The following is a 21,900-nucleotide window of genomic DNA, read 5'->3' as shown; positions in this document are numbered from 1 at the left end:
TATCATTTAATAAATATCTTTCGTGGTGACAAAATTATGAGTGGATGTGGAATTATAAAGCGTTTGTAAAATACTCAATAATGTTACAGTTGTCAATGAGTGCTCTTCGTCTCCATGCAAAAACAATGGGTTCTGTGTTAATGTTGAAGAAGGTTATGCCTGTATCTGTCAATTTGGCTTTGATGGCGAAAAATGCGAGTCAGGTTAGTAGATTTTTAGCTAGTTAAATATATGAACATTGCATATTAAAGACAGAACTTTTTTATGGTATTTATCGAAAAGTGCAATGTAAAAATTACAGGGCCTTGCAAATTTAATCCATGTTACAACAATGGTACATGTATCCCTCACGGACTATCTGCATTTTGCGCATGCATGGCGGGATTCTCTGGGAAAAATTGTTCACAAGGTAAACATTAACTACTTTTTCCATTCTACTTTTAGTACTTGTATTCGGTTTACTATTCTACTAGCGGTCTATGTGTTGTTGTTTTTTTCAATTGCAAGACGTGGATGAGTGTCTGTATGATCCATGTGATGACAACTTCACTTGCAAAAACACCGTCGGTGGCTATGAATGTTTGTCCTGTGCCACGCCTGACAATTGTTCTTACCAGTCGCGTAAGTATATGTAAATATTGTTGATATTTATGAATTGTCATTAAGGGGGAGGTGCGGCCATCTTGTACATTGGAGAATAAAAATTATCCGTAAAGTATAACTAAACAACATGTAGAACCTCATCTTTATTCCTTTTTCAATTTTTGACAACAGTTTCGGCCAGTTTTTGGCAAAAACAAGCCAGTTTAAGAGATGTTAACTTATATTCTTATTCTCAATTGTACAAGATGATCGCACATCACCCTTAACATTGTGTTCAGCGTTGAGTATATTAGTTCAACATAATAACCCGTGTCTTATCTTGCAGAAAAAACACTATGTGGTCAACATCCGTGCCAAAACGAAGGCATCTGTATTGGAGAGAATTCCACGTATTCGTGTTTGTGTAAAACCGGATGGTCAGGGAATAGTTGTGAAATAGGTGAATATACCTTTTAAAATCAGCAAACTCTAAATAATTCTGATTTCTTTTATTATCAGTTAGTGGAAGTTCCATAAGTTTTTGTTACAGAGCTAGACGGTTGCAGGAACGTTTCGTGCCTTAATGGTGGGACTTGTAATTCCAGTTTTAGAAACTTTTCATGCGTCTGTCCCGTGGGATACTGGGGTGAATTCTGTGAGCTAGGTATGGACCCAAAACATTAAATGCGCCATGCATCTTATTCAAATGTATGTTATCATGTTATTAATCCTTTCCTTAAATGATGGAAATGATTTTCTTTATTTGATGACAGATGTTGATGAGTGCGAAATTTCTCCATGTTGGAACAATGGAACGTGTGTAAATTTACTTGGAGGATATCAGTGCAACTGTTCAGACGATTTTGAAGGAGACCAGTGTGAAACAGGTTGAATTAGATTAAATGTAAATGCAGAAAATAAATAGCAAGATACATGTGTACTAGTAGGTAGGAATCTGAAAACAGTTTTCCATTGACGCATATATACCTATTGATCTGCGTCTGTAACGTTTGCTAGTGCCTATAAGTTTTCTTGAACTCAAGTCTTGATGTTATTGCAAATCTTTGTCTTCCATGAACATTTTGACATCAATTATTTGGTTTAATTAGGTTTTAGAGTGCTAAGAAACGGATACATGTATTATTCTTTTCACTTCCAACACATTTAATGACAGAGATAAACATGTGTGTATCTAACCCATGTCTTCACGGTAACTGCTCTGCAATCCCTGGATCATTTGTGTGCCACTGCCAAACAGGGTGGACAGGCTCCAGATGTGATGAAGGTAAATTATGATTCCAAGTTGGCCTAAAAACTCATCGTAAACATTATAATGCTAAAAAGGCAAGTTTACTTATCATAAGAAGTTTGTTACTATTTAAAAGTTGTTTTTCAGACTTAGATGAGTGTAAATTTAGGGTGTGCGGGTTAAATGGGACTTGTTCAAACACCGTGGGCGCCTATTTGTGTCACTGCTTTGACGGAGTGACCGGCCAGAATTGTGACACAGGTAAGGCCTTTGGGATATTTTATAGTTATATAATTTGGTTCAAAAATGAAAATATTAAAACTAATGATTTTCCTTCTTTTTTGTTTTGTTTTTAGATTTAGACGAATGCCAAAGCAGTCCTTGTCTCAATAGAGGACACTGTATCAATTTAGTCAATGAATACAATTGCGTATGTCAACCAGGATACAGTGGGGCAAGCTGTGAACTGGGTATGTTTACTTATATATTTCTTCGAAAAAGCCTTCAAGTAGAATATACGTATTTATACTTAATATGGTTTGATATTGCTTACAGATATTGATGAGTGTGCTTTGGGAATCTGTAACAATGGGGCTTCCTGTGTAAACACTGGTGGTTCATTTCTCTGTACCTGTGGTACAGGTTGGACGGGAAATACCTGTCAGGAAGGTAATCTGCTTTTCTTGGAGGTTCTACAATGTTATGACATGTTTGAAAGTTAAAATAAATGAATTTTCTCTTAAAGACATTTATTTGATGTCAGTGTTTAATTATTATATATTTTATTTAAAAAGATATCAACGAGTGCATTTTGAGTAGCTGTTCTAATAATGGGACGTGTGTCAACACCAATGGGTCTCACATCTGTCAGTGTACTGAGTACTTCAAAGGATCTTATTGCGAAGAAGGTTAATATCCCTCAATTTATATTAAATAACGCAATAACTTTGTCTAAAGAGGAGTAAGAAAACTGCTTTTCAATAAAAACTGCCTAGCTGTAGCATTTGTATTTTTTACTCTACATTTTTTTACTCTCATGTTGTATGTATGTTAGTTAAAGCGGCAGGTTTTGATTTATGAAGTCATGGATTCTTGTTCAGATTTACAAATTATACCTGTTTTTGAAATGCAATTGAAAATGAATGCAAAACTCGTTCATTCGATAAAAACATGGCGGTACATCATCTTTATTAAAAACCCTTAACATATTATTTCACAAGGTCAAACTTCACACCCGTTAAGGCATCAGTTTGCTGCCATACCATAAATTGCTTGGGTGTAACAATTAAGAATATTATAATGATATATATATATATATATATATATATATATATATATATATATATATATATATATATATATATATATGATTAGAACGAACAGAGTTACTGCTAGTAATAAGAAGCATTACTCAATATTTACATGCAAACATACTGTTGCACAAAAATAGCAAAATTTGTCATCGTGAATATGTTTAAATGCGTGTCCTTAAAGTAGATTTTCCATATCTATTACAGATGTAAACGAGTGTATTGAATACCCTGGAATCTGTAAGAATGGTGGAACTTGTGAGAATCTGTGTGGTGATTACAGATGTCACTGTACTGAGGGAAATCAAGGCACGCACTGTGACGGAGGTAAACAACTCGCACTTGTTTCAAGCTTTTGGTAACTGAAGACATATGCATTCAACATAGCATATTACTTGTAACTATATTATACCTCAAGTTTTCTTTGAATATCCTTTATAGACATTAATGAGTGTAAAGAATACAAGCCTTGTCAGAATGGAGGGAACTGTACGAATACAAAAGGTTCCTTCTTCTGTACTTGCAATTCAAATTATACTGGGGCTCTCTGCGACGAAGGTATTCTCTCTCTCTCTCTCTCTCTCTCTCTCTCTCTCTCTCGTTATAATTATGTTATTATATGTGACTGCCTTAAATATCCTGCACAAAATACTTTTTGAGGGGTTTTTTCTTATACTTTTTAGATGTTGATGAGTGTTATCAAAATCCCAGCAGGTGTAATAACGGAGAGTGTCAGAACTTCTATGGTGGGTTTCTTTGTTCCTGCCACACTGGATTCACTGGAGTCCTCTGTGATACAGGTTCGTATTTCATTACTTCAATTTCGCTGGGGTTGATTTTAACTGATTATTATTTAAACATTCTTTTTCTTTGATATTCTCAAAAGTATACCATTATTTGTTATGGGAAAGAGACATGAATCTCAGGAATGAATTCGACATATGTTCTCGAGACATTTGAACCCATTCCGACGCTTCGATGTTTTGAACATTGAATTTTGCATCTTCAAACTTTTCCGGGTTTTAAAGTTTCTTCGCTGTAGGGTCTTGCTATTAAACCATGATTTCAATACAATGCATGTGGACCAATAAGAAAAAATAAAATGTTAAACAGTGCGACATTTAAGTCCGGACATGACAAGGTCCGGGCTTTTCGCTACCATTTCCGTTGGACATAGTGTACTTAGTACATGTAGTTAGATTTCACTATTCCATATCCATTTTAAAGATGTAGACGAATGTGATTTGAAGCCGTGCAGCAATAATGGTTCCTGTGTTAATACTCTTGGATCTTTTCACTGTAACTGTGTTGATAGCTGGGACGGGCCACTATGTGAACATGGTAGGTTGCATTTACCAATACAATTTCTTAGCCAATTACATTAAGTACGTCACAATTTTTTTATATTGAATTAATCTTACAGATTTGTGCAATACAAAGGCTACCAAACTAGTCTTTGCAGTGGATACTTCCTTCAGTTCAACTGGTGAAATATTCCACAAACAGCTGCAGTACATAACAGACGTTGTGTCAAGAATTACAATCTCCGACGTCAAATTTAAAGTGGCGGTCATTTCCTTTGGTTCCAAGGCAAAGGTAGCCATCGATTTTGATTCGTATACTAACAAAGCTGAACTTCTCGATCAAGTGAATAAGATGCCATTCATGAACGGAACCACAAATATACCAACAGCTTGTAGCGAGATACAGAAAATTATAGAACTGACTTCATGGAGATCTCAGTTTGTGTTCTTGTTCACAGACGGGATGCCCAATTCTTTGAGTGATGCAGTCAATTCTGTGAGTAATTTGAGGTCTTATCTTGAATTATCCAGCGATCAGAATGAAGTCTATCTAATAACTTGCGGTAATGATGTTAGACATGAGGGTTTCCATCAGCTTTCCAAAAATTCCCGACACAGTGATGTATTTCCAAGCACAAATTTGGAACCCTTGTACAACGTTTTCCAGAAACGAGTAAATGTGACGTGTGCAGGTATTGCTTTCCTATCTGTCTTGCATGGATTCGACTAATAAACCTAGTCCATAAAGTAGGGTTTAATAAAAGTACTTCACTTTCTCGATTTAATTTTCATTACAAATATAATTATTTTCGCTGATAGAATCGAACGTCTATCTCCAGTGCCTGCTATATCAGTCTTGTGCATGACACTGTATTGATAAAGTCGAAGTTTTGCAGTTTATTTTCAATTGTTTTTATGCGATTTATATACATTGTATACTTTTCCAGCCTGTGAAATCAGACGGGACGTTGATTTGGTATTTGTCTTGGATACATCGAGCATTCAACACCCAACAACATACCTGGCCAGCCGGAACATTTTCCTTCAGCTACTCGCGGCAATGCACGAGTTTGTTTTCTTGGGTCAAGGATACGTGCAGATTGGCGTTGTTCACTATTCGGATAACGCCACGGTGTTTATGCCTTTGAATTTTACCCACGATTTGAATACATTTGCCAGTACTTTTCAAGCCTCGTTGCAAGATAACTTCAACAGCTCGTCAAACTTGTCGAACGCTCTTCAATTCATCCAGGAAGAAATGTTTACGACAAAACATGGAGCCAGAGACCATGCCTCAAAATATGTTGTTCATGTCTTTAATGGACACGTCACAAACATTACAGAGTCCATTGGTATTGTTGAAAACATGACAAAGAAGGGAATTAATATTTTGTCTATTGGTATAGGAACGAAGTACCAGGACTCGGATGTGTTAAAAACGGCTACTAGTCCATTCCATGCTTATTTCTCTGAGCTGGACTTTTCAAAAAACCAATGGACATTAACAAATACTGAGCTTGATTTCATCAAGAAATTCAACAGTCGACTAGAATGTACAAGTAGAATTAATGCTTAAATTCTATATCAAAACTTTTTGAATTCCAGTATTTTGATGCGTTGTGAGACATAGTTTTCTCCTTGCATGTAGTTTTCATTTAAAGTTATGAAACTGCATGGAGCAAAATCAGTAATTAATAATAGTAAATTTCAATATATTTTGGATAAATTAAAAAGGTTAGTCTTGTTTTCATTGAGGTATAATATAAAATCTTTATCAGAAATTGCCTACACAACAAACAAAATGGATGTCTAAACTAACAACAGTTAGGTGCAGAATGGAGTTGTTTATGAAATAGTTTGTACCCGACACAGTTCGACTTTGTAATTCGTTGAGTTTAGATGCTAAAAAAGAAACATCTGTCCCCTGGTTTAAAAGTCGTTGGTAAAGGCAAGATAAATATTATACATACCAAACTCAGACATCACCGTATTCTTACTTAAGATTTATGTTTACATATGAAATATTACAGAGAGAGGAATTTTTTTCATTTGGACTACATGAAGATGCATACCATTTTTTTTTACTTGTAAAAATTATACAAATGCTAGAAACAATTATTTTCATAAATTTCTACTACAACTGGGCTCTTTTTGTGTTATTAATACACATCTTTTATTGTGGGGTGATGAGTCTTTGTCTACTATTATTAACAATCAACTAATATTTTCTGTTTTTGCTTTACCTTTCTTTTGTAATTCTGTTCGTACATTTATTCTTTTCAAAGTACAGTTTTAAGTTTTTGTACGTTTTTGTACTTTGTTGTTTTAATGTTGAAGACCACATAAGTTTTTTTAAACTTGTACCTGAACCTTTTGTATTCTTTGAAATACAATAAAAAATGTTCAAATCAAACCAATGGATGTGCCTTCATGTGGACGGGTCACATTAGCATATTTAAATAAATTGGACTACAAACAAAAGTTGCAATTGTAAAAAAAAGTGTGGAAAACGAAGAGAGAGAACAGGGAAAATTGAATGTATGCTGCATTGTATAATTTGAGAAAGTTCGTTGAACCCTGTGCAGGATAGACATGTACTATGTGTCATTCAGTAAACTTCATGGCAACTGAAAAGTCTGGAAAGGTGGCTGAATAGCGGAGTCAAAGCATACAGCAACCTAATAGTAACATTTCAGTCATGATTCAGTTGACTGAATGACAAAGCTTTGTGTAGGACGTTGGAAAATCATGACGCAAAAATGGTTGGTGTGTGCTGCTTTAGCAAATGTTGTACAATTTGCTAGCAAGTACGATACCAATGAAATGGTATAGCCATTTATCACATGTGTATCTCATGTTGTCCATTGCTGGAGGGGAGCTATACGACGATTCAAAATGTGTGGCGAATTAAACAAAAATCTCAATCGTTTAAAATTTGAATGGCAATGTAACTAACTTTGTGAATATTTTAAATTCTTGGAACAATAAACATATCTGACAAAGTTAAAGATATAAAAAAAATTGTTAAATGTTTCAAGAAAGTAATTTTTTATAATTTCTGTTTTGTATTTATATTTTGTTTGCTTGCAAATAAAAATGGACATTGCGATCGATAATTTTGCTGACGGTGTTTGCATGGTTTGAAGAAACTTGTAATCAGAAGGAAGGAGGCAAAATACAGAGAAAAGGTTAGTCCAGCTGAAATATATTAAACAAAGTTTACAAAGCATAAAATGTCCTTATTCATATTGTATAACATTAATTTAGATTAAACTGTTTTGACTTTGCTGGACATACAAAAGCTGGTTAAATATCTCAGATTTTCAGAAAACAGATACTAATTATGATAGGAAAAATTTTCTTTGATTCAAATGAGAAGAAATTCTAGCTATGGTTGTTAACAACCTTAAAACAAAGTGTTTTGTCTTTTACCATGTTTGCTTTTTCTGCATGAAATGAATAGTACCGATATAACTTTTTCACTACTGGTGACGATCAAAGAAATTATATATTATTCAATAATAATGAAACATATATATAGAATACAAATGACGTATATATAAAAAAAATATTAATATATTGTTATCTTACATTATAATATTATACAATTAAAGAATACAGATAGAAAAATTGACAATGAGAGAATGCAGTTGGAAATGTTATGCTATTTACAATAAACTTGAGATACAAGTGATATAACGTTATATAGGCTACCAACGTTAGTGAAACAATTTTCATCAAATTTTAACAGGTATATATTTTTCTCCATTGCCATGTTACAAACCGCTTGGTTTTGGCTTGGTGTAACAAATCAATAACAATTTTAATGTTAACATATATTTCTTTCATATCGTGATGCGTTATTTTTAAAACAACACGAATCTTTTTGGTACAAGTTACCCGCGGCTTTTTATTTTCACTTTTGATTTGAAAGTAGAAATGACCTGACGCAATGTGAGTCGTGATCCTGAGAAGCGATTTTTAATGTGATGGCCTCTTTTCAGCAGAAAATTCGGGATATTATACGGTCACCCTTCGTAAATAAGGGACTTCCGTTAATGGTAATGTTATTAAACATTAATAAAGCTTGAAAACGCTTTGTTCATGTTGTTGTCATGTGCCGCATTTCTACGAAATCTATAGTTTTATTATCTCTCTTGTCATCTTTGCTAAGATGAGTGCATCTATTTCCTCTAGGTATTTATGTTATCAGGGGTAGCTATACTTGTACAGACACAAAAGATGATCTTCAGGAAGAGGGACAAGAAGAAATCTGCTGTAGGTCTATTATAAAGTTATAACTTGTCAAAAATTTTGCCTGTGCATTGAACTGCTGAATTTGAAATGTGTTGTAGTTTGGTATAACTGTTGTCGATATCATACGCATTGTATAGATTGATAATTCTTAATAATAAATTATTTTCAGATGCTCACAGATAAAGAAACTGTTAAATTTTTAGAAGATTTTGGTGATGTAAAAACATTACGAGAACTTCAAAAAGTATGTATCGTTCTCAATATTGGTAAAAAAAATTGAAACAAATTTTATTGTATTGAAAATAAGCATATAAGATTAATTTTTATTTGTTTGAAATGTGATAGCATCAAAGTGACTGATACTTTTGTCCCATTTCTTTTACAACGTGGACTCTGCAAAAGCATCACATAAATTAAAAGTAATATGTTTGACTACGTTGACTCTCTGTCTTTAAGGAGACTGTAAAGGATGCCCCTCTTGACAAATGGGCTAACTTCAGAGGTCCTCGACCAGATGAGGACAAGTCCATGGTTACTTTTGAAAAGATGAAGGCGGAAGCAGATAAAGTTATCAAAGAAAAGAACGATAAATTAAAAGAGAGTGATGACTGGAAAAAGTCACAAGAGATGCAGGGAAAATGGATTGATACAATCAAACGGCAGCAGGAGGCTGTCATGAAGAAAAAGTGAACCAGTTTCGGCTGTTTAATTGTGATATGTGTGGAATTTATTTCATGAAAACAACTACAAAGTACCGGTACTTGTCTTGATATCTGACTGTTTTAAACTTGTGAATTATTTCATGTGTATAAATATTCTTTACATTATCATTATTTTAAAACATGTTTAATGTGATCATGCTCAAATACTACTATATGATTAAAACAAAGGCACTTGTTTCTGAGAAAAAAATTTACCCTATAGTATAATAATATTAATGTTATTATTATACTATAGGGTAAATTTTTTTCTCAGAAACAAGTGCCTGTGGATTAAAAGCATAGACATTTTGCATGCAATTTTTTTATTTATTCATTGCATTAAAGGGACTTGGACACGATTTGAAATCAAAAATTTTATTTTTATTTTTTATGTATAAAATGGATTACTGGTGCATTTTAAATGATTGACCAAAATATTGAATGTTAAAGTCAAGTTACAAGCGAGATACAGAGGTAAGAATTGGTTGTTATGTAAACAAAGCTCGAGTCTTATAGTTGTTTACAATATATGTAATGTAGAGATTTACCATTTCTTAGACAAAATGGCATTTAAAAACAATTTAAACTAACTGAATATCTTCGTAAATACTAGAATCAATATAAGAAAGATACATTTGATTGAAATTAACACCAATACAACACATATGTACAAATGACAATATTCGAGCTTTGTTTACAAAACAAAGAATTATGAACTCTATATCTTGCTTATAACTTGATATTTGACTTTCAAGTTTTGACATTGCAATAAAAACTTCTATATTTATCAGTAAAAACATTGAAAATGGAAAAATAGAATTTGAAAATTTTAAGTCAAATCGTGTCCAAGTCCCTTTAACCTTTATAAGAGAATTTCGGGGTTTTTGGGGGGATAGAACACATTGCTATTTCTTTAATTATAAGAAAGTTAAATGTTACTGCCATAATTCTTGATTCTCATCCATCGAGTATTCTAATTTTTTTGTGTTTAAGAAATATTGAAATATTAAAAAAATAAGTTTAAATAACTATAATATTGATTGGGATTCAATGAGTGATTTAAATATAAACGGGAAAATGCTTTACTTTTGGTCGTAAATAATGGCTATGAAGGTAGTAATATTTTTTTGCAGAAACAATAAAAATTTATGTTGACGAAGGCAATATATTTACATTTTCCAGTGTCTTTGCTTGTGATAACACTACGTATCGATTTTGTACTATATAACCCATAATACAAATGACGCCAAAATGAGGCGCCAGCGGGGTTTGTTTATTTTTATTTAAGTATTTAATCGTATGATGGCTAAAAATTATATAAATATAAGTATTAAATAAGGAAACATTCTTTGAATATTATGAGGTGATAATTTCGGTCGGGGCGTGATCAAATCTATCATAAAGCCCTTCGGGCTTTATTGGATTTGATCACGCCCCGACAAAAATTATCACCTCATAATACTCAAAGAATGATTCCTTATTCATTATATATTTTCCCAAAGTTCTGCGATATGTACCTGCATAAATTATTTTACCACGAAAGTGATAATTATATTACTTCCGTATACATGTAGTATTTTATGATTCATGGGGGATATGAAGGTAGCGAAATAGCAGAAAAAATACATAACCCGCGTCTGATGGTAATTAATGTTATTCAATTTTTTCTTCAATGATAGCTACCTTCATAACCCGCATTAATCATCAAAGGAAGCATTTTTATATTGTTTATATTTACATCTTTCTATGAACAAACTAATGAATTGATCGATCGTAAAGTCGTCGTTTTTTTTCGTGCAGTCCGTGGGTTTTCTAGGTTGCGAAAGGTTTCGACCAATCGATGAAAGGGTCGTAAATCATACTTGGTTGATGCAAATAATATGTATAAGTAAAATTCCTTATGCTACCACATGAAAAAAGGTGTTGCAATACTTTCCGTCATATACATTGTATATATGAAGTTTATTTTTGAAGTTTTCTTATATTTTGTTCGGTGAAATTTTATTCGACATTTTTCATACGACATATTTTCTAACATATAAAATATAAATACATGTAGATGTAATTTCGAACAAATCACTGAGTGGAAGGAATTTTAAATAATGTAATTATTACGTCATCGTCTCTTCTCTGAAATAACATTTCGCCAGGAAAAGTCAGCAGTTTTTGCTTCCGTGCTCGCATCAACATGCCCACCAGTTTATTAGATATCGTCGTATATGCCTCGAATAATTGTCCGAAAGATATACAAAACGACCCATCTGCGTTTTTCCGTCCGAGATCAGCTATCACGTGACACAGTTCCATGATTTCTCCGCTGATGAGTTCCCCCGCCTTTTGACCCCTGTATTCCGTCATTGACCCCTCCACGGGACGGCCGTAGTTTGGGTCATCTTTGTCCAGTTTCTGCCTGTGGGACGCCCCTGACCAGTCAGAGAAAGGGTTGATCATCTGTTTCTCCTTGTGGTCATTGCAGAATTTCTGCCACTGGTTAACTCTATGTGATATCCCCTGGTTTGCCATCATGACATGAACTTACTTCTAAGATAAAAAAAATGTTTGAAGCACCTGCTACTTATTTTAACGATGAACAACAAAGTAAGAAACAGTCAATTGTTTCACTAGAGTAAAGTCATTCATGCTGGTTAAACTTATTGATGTTCACATAACTACATGTATGTTATTAGCGTTTGTTCAATTGGACTGTAAATTGTTATAGTTGCGATTTTTTAATTAATTTTTTTTTTTTTTACACTTTCTGGCTGTAAAAAGGTAATTCAAAATTTAGCATGTACAGACTGAGAGGTATGAGTGCTTTCTCTCCTGAAACCACGGCCACCTAATCTATGAAAACCACTTCATGTTCTTCCTAATTTTTTATTTTTTGCCGGGACAATTCTTTAATTTTCGCCAAGTGTCTATATACTAGAATTTTTCTCTATATCTTATGATACAAGTTTCCTTTGATTAGTGCCCATGTAACATTTGTACAGTGACAACATCAATTGACAAATGGATAAGATAGATATATAGAAAATTCCCGCATTCCCGCCAAAAAAGGGGGAGGGTAGTTTCCATACATCAGAGCAGCAGTTTTGGAACTGGTCCAGCTGCATCAATACTGTTTCTTTGTGTTTTAGCTTGGTGTAACGGTTGTGGGCAGAAAAAATATACCACAAAATATATATTTCATAATCGTAAATGTAAAGTACTCCTTTCTGTTTAAACTTTTAAAAATACATCCCGTGAAGTTCTTTTCCACTAATGTTCCGCCATCCCACAACTGTCAGATATCGGTCTATTGTATTTTATCAGTTGAAGCTATAGTTTATATGAGGGTAATGCATCTGATGAATTCTTATATACATGTATGACGCACTTAACACTTTCACTCCATCCATACCCTTTGATTATGTGCTTGTTTATACCCTGTCGTCGTGAAATGGAATTGTACCACCGTGGCACGTACTACCTGAACAAAGGTACCTCAAAATCGATTATTTTCCTCAAAACAAAACTTTAAATGAATATCTTTCATCATTTTTAACTGGACATACCTTGTTTAGCTCATCTAAGCATGTGATTCTGACGATCTTGTGGATGCATTCCAGCAGCGAAGTAACCGTACTGCACATTTATTTATAGATAACAAGTCCATAAACATGCACAATACGGAAGCTTAGTAAGGACATAACAGGCAAGTAGCATCGTTTTTGAAAGGCAGATTTCCGGAAGTCTTGATAAGCCAAAAATAAATAAATAAAAACCACATGCGCAATGGGGTGGTGGGATGGGACTAAAAATCCTATTATAATGTTAGCTTCCCTAAAACTTTCAACCTGCTCCTAAAAGAGTCGAGGGCAGTTCCTTTTCTGTATGTAAATTTAAGAAAAATGTCAGTTTCGAATAAAAGCTCCCCGGCTACTTGCTGCAGAATAATTTAAAACAGAAACCATATCATATTTGAAGTTTGAGAAAGTTTACATTAAATTTTCTGTGTGTAAATTTAAGAAACATGTCTGTTCGATTAAAAGCACTTTTGTCAACTCTGCAGCTTTGCAAAGTATCAAACAGGGCTACATATTGTACATTACGAACATAACCATTGTCCTCCCGAACTTGCAGGAGCATGACAATTGAGGTCTGTCTTTATGTGTTTTGATTAGCCATGAAAAACCATTTGGCTATTGGCCCAGGTAAGCTAAATTCTTAAGTCGTTTGTACATTTGCCTTCTTAAAGCTCGTGCATATTAATCATTGTAAAGAGCTCCGTTAAAATTATCCTTTCCTTTCATTTAGATTTAATATACATGGAATACTGCTTTAAATTTTTATACAGATACTTATATGGAATGGGTAACATAATACGTTATAGCAAGAAGTTATAGGCTTCATCACTCACCTGAGTAACAGTCTCCACATAATTTTGTATCCCTTTCTAACCTTTAATGGGACTTGGTCACGGTTATAGATCAAACTTTTATTTTCAATTTTTTATGTTCAAAATGCTAAATATGCACATTTTTAATGATTGGCCAAAATTTTAATGTTAGAAGTCAAGTTATAACAGAGATACAGGGGTAAGAATTCATTGATATGTAAACAAAGCTCGAGTCTTGTGTTTGTTAACAAATAATGTTAAGTATGAAATTACCACTTCTATGACAAAATGACTCAGGGAAAAGAAGTTATTATCAAAACCGATTTGGTTTGACTTTTCCTATAGCGTCACGATCATTTCTGTCAGCTACGTCATGCATAAATTATACACGCCGCCGGTGTGAAAACTATATGATTGGTTAACTCCTATTTTTAGGCCGAGTTATCAGTATACGCTTATGCAATGCCAGAGCTGAAGGATTTCTCAGAACAGTTTATTTCCCCCCAATATTATTCATTCAAAATCGACTATCCCGTATGTTTAAATTCTGTGCTAAACTCTCTCTCTCTCTCTCTCTCTCTCTCTCTCTCTGTGTAAACGGGCGTTAAACCATAGCCTCAAGCTACGGTCCAGAGTACGGCGTTATAAAAATTATAATATTTAAAAGTTGCATGTGCTAAGCGTTCATTTCATGTAAATACCGTAAATGTATAATGCACATGTATTACCTATCAACTTGCCAGTCAAAGTGATAGGTATGAATTCCTCGATTTCTACACCTTTCGATCGGCAATCGACAGTCAATAAAAGTATTGAACGATGGTGTGAAAGAACGAGACGGAAGTGGAGAGTGCAAGGAGGTTTGTACATGTGCGTCTTCATTAGGCAAGTGTCCGATTCGTTTCTCTTCTGTTGCCCTATCACTTTCGGTGTAAATATCCACAAACCATTTACTGCAGATTTCTTTATTTTACAGAGCTACAGCTATTATATGTTATGTACCGTATGTATTGTTTTATCACAAGTGTACACTTTCGAAAAATAGCCCAATTTCGACAGTCACGAGTACCCATGTGAATTTTTCATTCTCTGATATGTTGTTGTTCTGTCCGTGCATAATTTAGTCTTAGTTAACCAGCAGCCAATCAGCGGTAAGCTGAATCCACCAATAAAAAAACTGTGGTTAAGGTGCGGGTATTGTTTATGTATGACGTAGCTGAAAAAGTTGAACGCGACGCGATCGGAAAAGTCAAACCAAATCGGTTTTAGTAATAAATTGATTCAATGTGATCATAAATAATATTATCAATAAAAAAAGCAACATTTGAATGAAACTTACACCAATAAAATGCATTTGTAAAGTAAAACAACAAAAAGGCTCGGGCTTTGTTTACAAAACAAAGAATATTTAATTCTTTATCTTTCTTTTAACTCATTATTTGACTTTCAAATTTTGACAAAGCATTAAAAATACCATGATATCAACCATTCTAAATATTAACAAGAGGCCCATGGGCCACATTGCTCACCTGAACAGCAGTTCCTTGTGACATTCTATTTCGTAGCATATGCTTTTTTCTATTTTTAAACATTGAACCCTTTATGGGGTCCCAGTATTGGTCCAAGGTTTATAGTTGGCTTTAACAACATAAATAGTAACATAGGAATGAAAATGTGTAGCACTGTGGCGGGACCGCACGTACAAAGCCTGAAATTTTTTTTTTACAATTTAGAAAATTCACTACATATACAAGCTTTTGTGTTAATATTGGCATTTCTGGTGCAGTGGTTCTTGAGAAGAAGATTTTTTAAACATTTTCCTATGTATTTCTATGTTAAACTTTGAACCCCGCCTGAGGCCCCAGTTTTAATCCGAGGGTCACAATTTTTACAATTTAGAATCTAACTATATATACAAGCTTTTGTGTAAAAATTGGCATTTTTGGTGCAGTGGTTCTTGAGATGAAGATTTTTAAAGACACGCACCCTATACTCACTGTTTCGCAATTATCTCCCTTTTAAAAAGGGCTGTACCCTTTATTTTAACAATTTATAATCCCCTTCGCATAAGGATGCTTTGTACAAAATTTGGTTAAATTTGGCCCAGTGCTTTTTGAGAAGAAGTCGAAAATGTGAAAAGTTTACAGACGGACGGCCAGACGGACGGACGACGGACAACAGGTGATCAGAAAAGCTCACTTGAACCTTCGGTTCAGGTAAGCTAAAAATGGAAAAATAAAATTTGGAATTTTAAGTCCGTTTAATCTGTGCATGCAACACAAGCCTTTCAGTTCAGGTGAGGTAAAATACTTCTAATATTTTCTTGCTAACAAAAACATTTTTAACAATCATTTAATTTTTTCCTTTTATTTCAATATTCAAAATATTCATACAATAAAATGTAAAAATATCAAAATAATTCACTTTTTACTATCCATCATTTTTTGGACTTTCCTACTACTATAGAGCACAGATTTTACTATTCCTGCAGTAAAAATGCCCTTTATGCTTTGACTCCGACTAGATTCTTTCACTATTTCAGCTATACTTTGTCTGACATAATCTGCACAGTTACTATCAAAAGCCAGCTGTCGTATGATCTCCTCAAGATCAGGGTATTTCCCTGGCCTCCTATGCATGCAAGCTAACAGATTAGACTGAACAGTCTTTGGGAGAAGGTTTAAATGATGAAACTGGGACACTTGGTTTGGATACTGTTCTAAGACACCCTGTTTTATGCTCCATTTCACATGTTCTTCTTTCAATAAAATTTGTTCGTAGAGTTTTCTGAAGTAAGCCATATTTGGTTTGACAATATTTGTAATTTTGTTTTTGTCTTCACCAAATTTCATTCTAAAGTCACCATCATATGACAGAGCAGCAATTTGCTCATAAAGTTCTTCTTCACTGAAAGTTTCCGGAAGCAAAAGTAAAGCTGCATGAATAGCATTCTCCAAATTGATTTGCATAGCAGAGCACAGCTCTGTTTTTGTCGGTGGGATGAGGATTCTGATTGGTTTGTGCATCCTACCACTAACATATAAAGTACTCCAGTCCAACAAGTCTGTTATAAGTTGTTTGGTGCTAATGACTCCATATTTGATTTCTCTTCCAGCACACTGAACCTTGGTATTGAAATACACAGCCGCCCCATATTTCTCTTGAACATTTGCAACCTGTTTAGCTCCAAAGTATTTCAAACATGAGTAATGTTTTTTATTTTGTTTGATATTTTTGTGATGCCATTTATATGAATCATCAACAACGAATATTAAATCTATCATATTCTTCTTCACTTGTGTGTCACTTTGACCCTGCTGTTTAAAAACTCCTGAACCATAGGCGAAAGACATTTGTATTCCTTCAGGAAACTGCTCCAGTATAGCCCCATAATTATCCAAATTACTCAGCTGGTGATTGCCTGTTGCTGTATATTGCCTTAACTGTGTTTTTGTCGAGTAAACAGAAAGCCGGGAGAAAAGACGCCAATTCATTTTTCTCGCTCAAAAACACCAACAGAATCAACTTCAGAATTTTTCAAATTATCAAACTGCTTTTTGCCTAACCTGAATTGATATTCTACACGAAGTATATCACTTCTTGGTATTGTAGCATTTTTTCTAAACTCACTTCGTATAACCTCTTTCAGTCCTGGTTTATCTTTAGAAAGTTTCAAAAATTGCTTGTAAAGACTTAAAATCTGGAGCTGTATCTGACTGTGTTTTGGCATGACAACACTTGTGTCCTAAAAAAACAGGAAATATCAAAATTAAAAAAAAAAACTCCAATATAATATTTTGTCATGTCACATTTGTGTAGCGAGTAAGCGAGCGGATCCAACATCTAATTTTAGTTAGATTGTAAATACATCTTAAAAACATTTAATCATCATGAGGTTTTTAATGTGTAAATCAACCCTCGTTGTAGCATATCTTTCAATAGTACAATGTACTGCATATTTGATGTGAACTGTTCTATTACCAGCAAGTACAATATCAACACAGTTTCAAAATCTTGTTAAATACCCGTTATATAAATACATGCATCCTGTTGCATTGCAGGTTTCAAAAATTCCTTATTCTTACCTTAGATGGACTTTGGATTTTCTTCACTAGCAAGCATGTGTAATATCATTGCTGGGGACACCTACAGTGTACATGTAAAAGACATTTCATTAAAATTTGGTTAAGTCTTATAATAAGATAATGAAGTATAAAATGATCACATTTCATCCCACACAAACATTACAGGTAACTTATTCTAATACATGTACCTATATATAATTTTTCATCAAGGTGTAAATCAAATCGGACCATAAAACTATCACCGGGGAAAATAAGGTGATTCTATATATCCGGCGACAATAAAACTAAAATGCTTTAGATGGTAAAAAGCACTTTATTTGAACTTTAGGTCGGTATGGGTGATTTCTGGGAATCCAAAAACTACACCCGAACAATCCGAAACCTAATCCCTCTCTGTCGACAATGGTGTATAACACAATATAAATAAGAATTGAAAACAATAGAAATTAGCACTTAAGCACGAGTGACATATGTCATAGAGTAAAACCTCAATATGAGTGAGTCAATTAAATCAAAGGTGAGGTGTAAGAGTTAATAAAGTAATTAAGCAATTATAACTGAAGTGAATTATTGTCTTGTACAAAGGGAAAGGTATATTTATGAATAGATAACAGTTACTCAAATTTCACTCCATGATAATTCCCTCGCGCTTCGAAAAATGAGACGTCCTCGTCTAAAAATCATCGGAATGATTTGTAGGGAATGTGCGGTCTGTATCTCAGCGTCGTTTGCTTAGGTCTTGGCCGGAATATGCAAAATGTGTTCTACATTGCGGAGATCCACAACTGCAACACGGCATTCTGGGCTGAACCATATTTAAAACGAACCTTTGTCGTCGGTCCCCACACCAGGAAAATATTCCTAGGATTCGAATGCAATAAATCGGTCGCTTAAAAGAACATATTAGCATAATGGCAAAGAAATCCACACACGAAACACACAGAACGAGAACAAGTGTTCGCAGGATGACGTCATCCCGCTCTTGTTACATGCTGGATGGAATCCAGGCGTAGAGTATGTCCGTGCAAGTCCTGGGATGTCCAAAACTCGAAAAGCAGCGACGTTGGTATATGGTCGTAAAAGGCGGTTGAATCTTCTGCTCTTGGGTTGTATTATCGGCGTTTGTTGATGCTCTTGGAAAACTCGCTCGGTTGCTGGTACGCAGGATCTAACTGCTACAAAGTATATGTAGCAGTCCCGGGTAAAATACCCTTAGGATATCTCCACCAAACTATCACCGGGGAAAATAAGGTGATTCTATATATCCGGCGACAATAAAACTAAAATGCTTTAGATGGTAAAAAGCACTTTATTTGAACTTTAGGTCGGTATGGGTGATTTCTGGGAATCCAAAAACTACACCCGAACAATCCGAAACCTAATCCCTCTCTGTCGACAATGGTGTATAACACAATATAAATAAGAATTGAAAACAATAGAAATTAGCACTTAAGCACGAGTGACATATGTCATAGAGTAAAACCTCAATATGAGTGAGTCAATTAAATCAAAGGTGAGGTGTAAGAGTTAATAAAGTAATTAAGCAATTATAACTGAAGTGAATTATTGTCTTGTACAAAGGGAAAGGTATATTTATGAATAGATAACAGTTACTCAAATTTCACTCCATGATAAAACTAATACCAGTTATTACTGATAACAGTATCTGTTAAACAAATACAAAAATAGTATTTTGGCTATATTTACTCAAAACTTATCTGTTGATTTTGTAAATGCTCGAAAACCACTTCTCTTCAATTTCTTGTCATATATCTATATGTATAATGAGAGTGTAACACATTGCTCAGTGGTCATAGGACAGTAATTAAGGTCAATGGTTCGAACCCTATTGTGGTCATTAAATGTTGTGGGTTGTGTCCTTGACAAGGCACTTTATCTGCATTGCCTCAGTCCATCAAGCTGATATTAGGTACCGGTTTACACTGAGGGTTAACCTGTGATGGATAAGTGCCCCATCTAAGAGGAGTCAATAACCTTCAACTGCTTAATACCACAGGTTAAAGCTGAACACAAATAGGCACTGTCCCCAATATTTTTCTTTCATCACCCTACAATCCCTTCAACCCCTATATAAGCCACAGACCTCTTAGGAGTTTTAAGTATTTGTCTGTAGAGGTCTCACTTGTGTGGACATGCACCTTGCCTCGTCATGTTACTTGGTTGCAATAAAATTATCAAATCTTACGCACTTTTGTTTTTTCAGCCAGGTAAATACAGTATCAGATAAAATTGTCAATGCATTATTTACAGGGTACAAACAGAATATGCACATATTTAAATAAGACATAAATGCATAAGATCCAAAGACCACAAAAGGAATATTTACACCTCAGCCACAGGTTCCAGGTATGCAATCGGCTGGCGGGCTGTAACAAAATTGAAGGGTTTATATACCTGTCTCTGTGACAGTGCCTATTTATGAGCGGTGTTCAGCTTTAAGCACCAGCACCAAGTACCCTCATGGCCCAAAAAAGGATTTTATCTTTCATTAACTAACGGTATATGTCCACGGTAGAAAAAACTACAGACATGGTTTAGTTGATATATCCGAGATATTCCAAGTGCGATTTCTGACAAAATGGCAGGCAAATTCATACAAGTATTTTAACAAAATGTCTTCACCACATTTCTTAGCATTGTATTGAAACCTGATAAACTAACAGGGGCGTTTTAACTGAGAAATATTGGAAATTTTTCATACCTTTAAATGGTCATCAGTTATACCCTGAGGTGTATATATATATATATCATGCAATTAAGCAAAATGTGAATCCAGCATATCTTGGGACAGAGTATAATAAATATTGTGCCTGACAAACTCATGGAGAATATGCAAGCAATGCAGAGAGGATAATAATACCGAGAGCAGCGAGAGGCGGGCAAAGCTCGCCTCGGGAAGCGAGGATTAATGGTAACACGTAAATATAAGAAAATCAGTGAAAAATGAAGGTTGATTCAGGGGTACTAAGGCCAAAAAAATTTCTTCCAGCCCTGGGCGCCGCCATTTTGGCAGCTATTTTGTTTTTAAAAGGTTACTCTGATCATTGATAGACTGGTACTTATCGATGTATATTGCCCCTAAACTCGATTAAAAATTTCCATTGTTTCAAGAGAAGGTAATTTGAATTAAAAGAAATAAAAGAGGACACCAGATAAGTTTCAATAGTGCTTCAATCAAAAAACACAACTGGTTCTATGTATGTCTTATCAAATTATCAGATGGAAAATATAAAACATTAACATCAAGGAACTGATCTTTTAGATTGATAAACAATGAAATATAAAAAAGTTCGGAATAACGTAACTCTCTTCGGCTATTTCCAAAGACAAAACGTGTACGTTTTATGTCTGAAACATGACATCATTATATAGACTGAACACGGAACGTTTAGTTAAACTTTGGCTAATGATATGAGTTGGCAACCAGGCGGATCCTACAGTGTGCTTTTCAAATAAATTTTGTTCTACAAAAATCAAACTGCACTGTTTTAAATCTGCGCTCGGTCCAACGGTCACACCGTTTACATATTCAGCTTAATGTCAGAAGTTGCTTTTCGTAAAACGTTTATATCTATATCTTATCAGCAGACTTGTTCGTTCAGTTTTAGGATATTGCAGAGGAAATTCGAATAAAAAAACCTCTTAATTGATAAGTCATTTTTTAGCATACACATCAACACTTGCATTAAAATCTAACATAAAGCACATAATTAAATGTTAGTTTCAAGACATTCATTGTGATACATAAGCTGTTCTAACCTAATAAGTCAACTAACTCAAGTCAACGTAGTGTCCTTTCATCTCTGTCTGGTTCACTGTTTCGATTCAGAAAGCCTTGGAGAACCAGATTAATAGTTAATTCATACATGCATTTATTGTTTCATATATACGTTTTAGCGATTAAATTCCTTAGGTGTATAACTATTGATTAAATATGCTAATAATTCATGAAGAAGTACGTATGCTTTTTTTTTTTACAACAAGTAAATTTGTTTCAAATGCATGATACG

At 34.2% G+C, this 21,900-nt stretch overlaps 3 protein-coding genes and 1 non-coding gene across 4 annotated transcripts in view; 2 read left to right on the top strand and 2 right to left on the bottom strand.

Annotated features, from left to right (window-relative positions):
• The window catches only part of LOC136276128 (protein crumbs-like), a 28,259-nt gene extending 21,016 nt beyond the window's left edge, over positions 1-7,243 (top strand). Inside the window, exons 40-56 of the mRNA XM_066087190.1 lie at positions 90-203; positions 302-409; positions 508-621; positions 929-1,042; positions 1,121-1,246; positions 1,356-1,469; positions 1,757-1,867; positions 1,979-2,092; positions 2,188-2,301; positions 2,387-2,500; positions 2,626-2,739; positions 3,349-3,468; positions 3,583-3,699; positions 3,825-3,941; positions 4,369-4,482; positions 4,565-5,137; positions 5,393-7,243. Of these exons, the coding sequence (XP_065943262.1) occupies positions 90-203; positions 302-409; positions 508-621; positions 929-1,042; positions 1,121-1,246; positions 1,356-1,469; positions 1,757-1,867; positions 1,979-2,092; positions 2,188-2,301; positions 2,387-2,500; positions 2,626-2,739; positions 3,349-3,468; positions 3,583-3,699; positions 3,825-3,941; positions 4,369-4,482; positions 4,565-5,137; positions 5,393-6,021 (2,927 nt within the window). The 3' untranslated portion in view covers positions 6,022-7,243. The remainder of the gene's footprint in view (positions 1-89; positions 204-301; positions 410-507; positions 622-928; positions 1,043-1,120; positions 1,247-1,355; positions 1,470-1,756; positions 1,868-1,978; positions 2,093-2,187; positions 2,302-2,386; positions 2,501-2,625; positions 2,740-3,348; positions 3,469-3,582; positions 3,700-3,824; positions 3,942-4,368; positions 4,483-4,564; positions 5,138-5,392) is intronic.
• A 1,108-nt stretch (positions 7,244-8,351) lies between these two features.
• LOC105345946 (uncharacterized) lies at positions 8,352-10,658 on the top strand. Its single transcript, XM_011454329.4, has 4 exons — positions 8,352-8,506; positions 8,643-8,723; positions 8,872-8,946; positions 9,159-10,658. The coding sequence occupies exons 1-4, from the start codon at positions 8,435-8,437 to the stop codon at positions 9,390-9,392; spliced, it is 462 nt and encodes a 153-aa protein (XP_011452631.1). The 5' UTR covers positions 8,352-8,434; the 3' UTR covers positions 9,393-10,658.
• A 690-nt stretch (positions 10,659-11,348) lies between these two features.
• LOC105345945 (uncharacterized) lies at positions 11,349-13,118 on the bottom strand. Its single transcript, XR_010714605.1, has 2 exons — positions 12,961-13,118; positions 11,349-11,944 (listed from the first exon to the last, which is right to left on the bottom strand). It is a non-coding gene; the product is annotated as an uncharacterized protein (transcript).
• A 3,017-nt stretch (positions 13,119-16,135) lies between these two features.
• LOC105345942 (phosphatidate cytidylyltransferase, mitochondrial) lies at positions 16,136-21,738 on the bottom strand. Its single transcript, XM_066087330.1, has 3 exons — positions 21,650-21,738; positions 17,870-17,930; positions 16,136-17,529 (listed from the first exon to the last, which is right to left on the bottom strand). Exon 3 carries the CDS (start codon positions 17,276-17,278, stop codon positions 16,205-16,207), a length of 1,074 nt encoding a protein of 357 aa, XP_065943402.1. The 5' UTR covers positions 17,279-17,529; positions 17,870-17,930; positions 21,650-21,738; the 3' UTR covers positions 16,136-16,204.
• Positions 21,739-21,900: the final 162 nt, after the last annotated feature.

This window comes from Magallana gigas, chromosome 6 (assembly GCF_963853765.1).
Source record: "Magallana gigas chromosome 6, xbMagGiga1.1, whole genome shotgun sequence".
In the NCBI taxonomy this organism is placed as follows: Eukaryota; Metazoa; Mollusca; class Bivalvia; order Ostreida; family Ostreidae; genus Magallana; species Magallana gigas.
The sequence above is the reverse complement of the archived record's forward strand: the minus strand, read 5'-3'. Positions and strand labels throughout refer to the sequence as shown.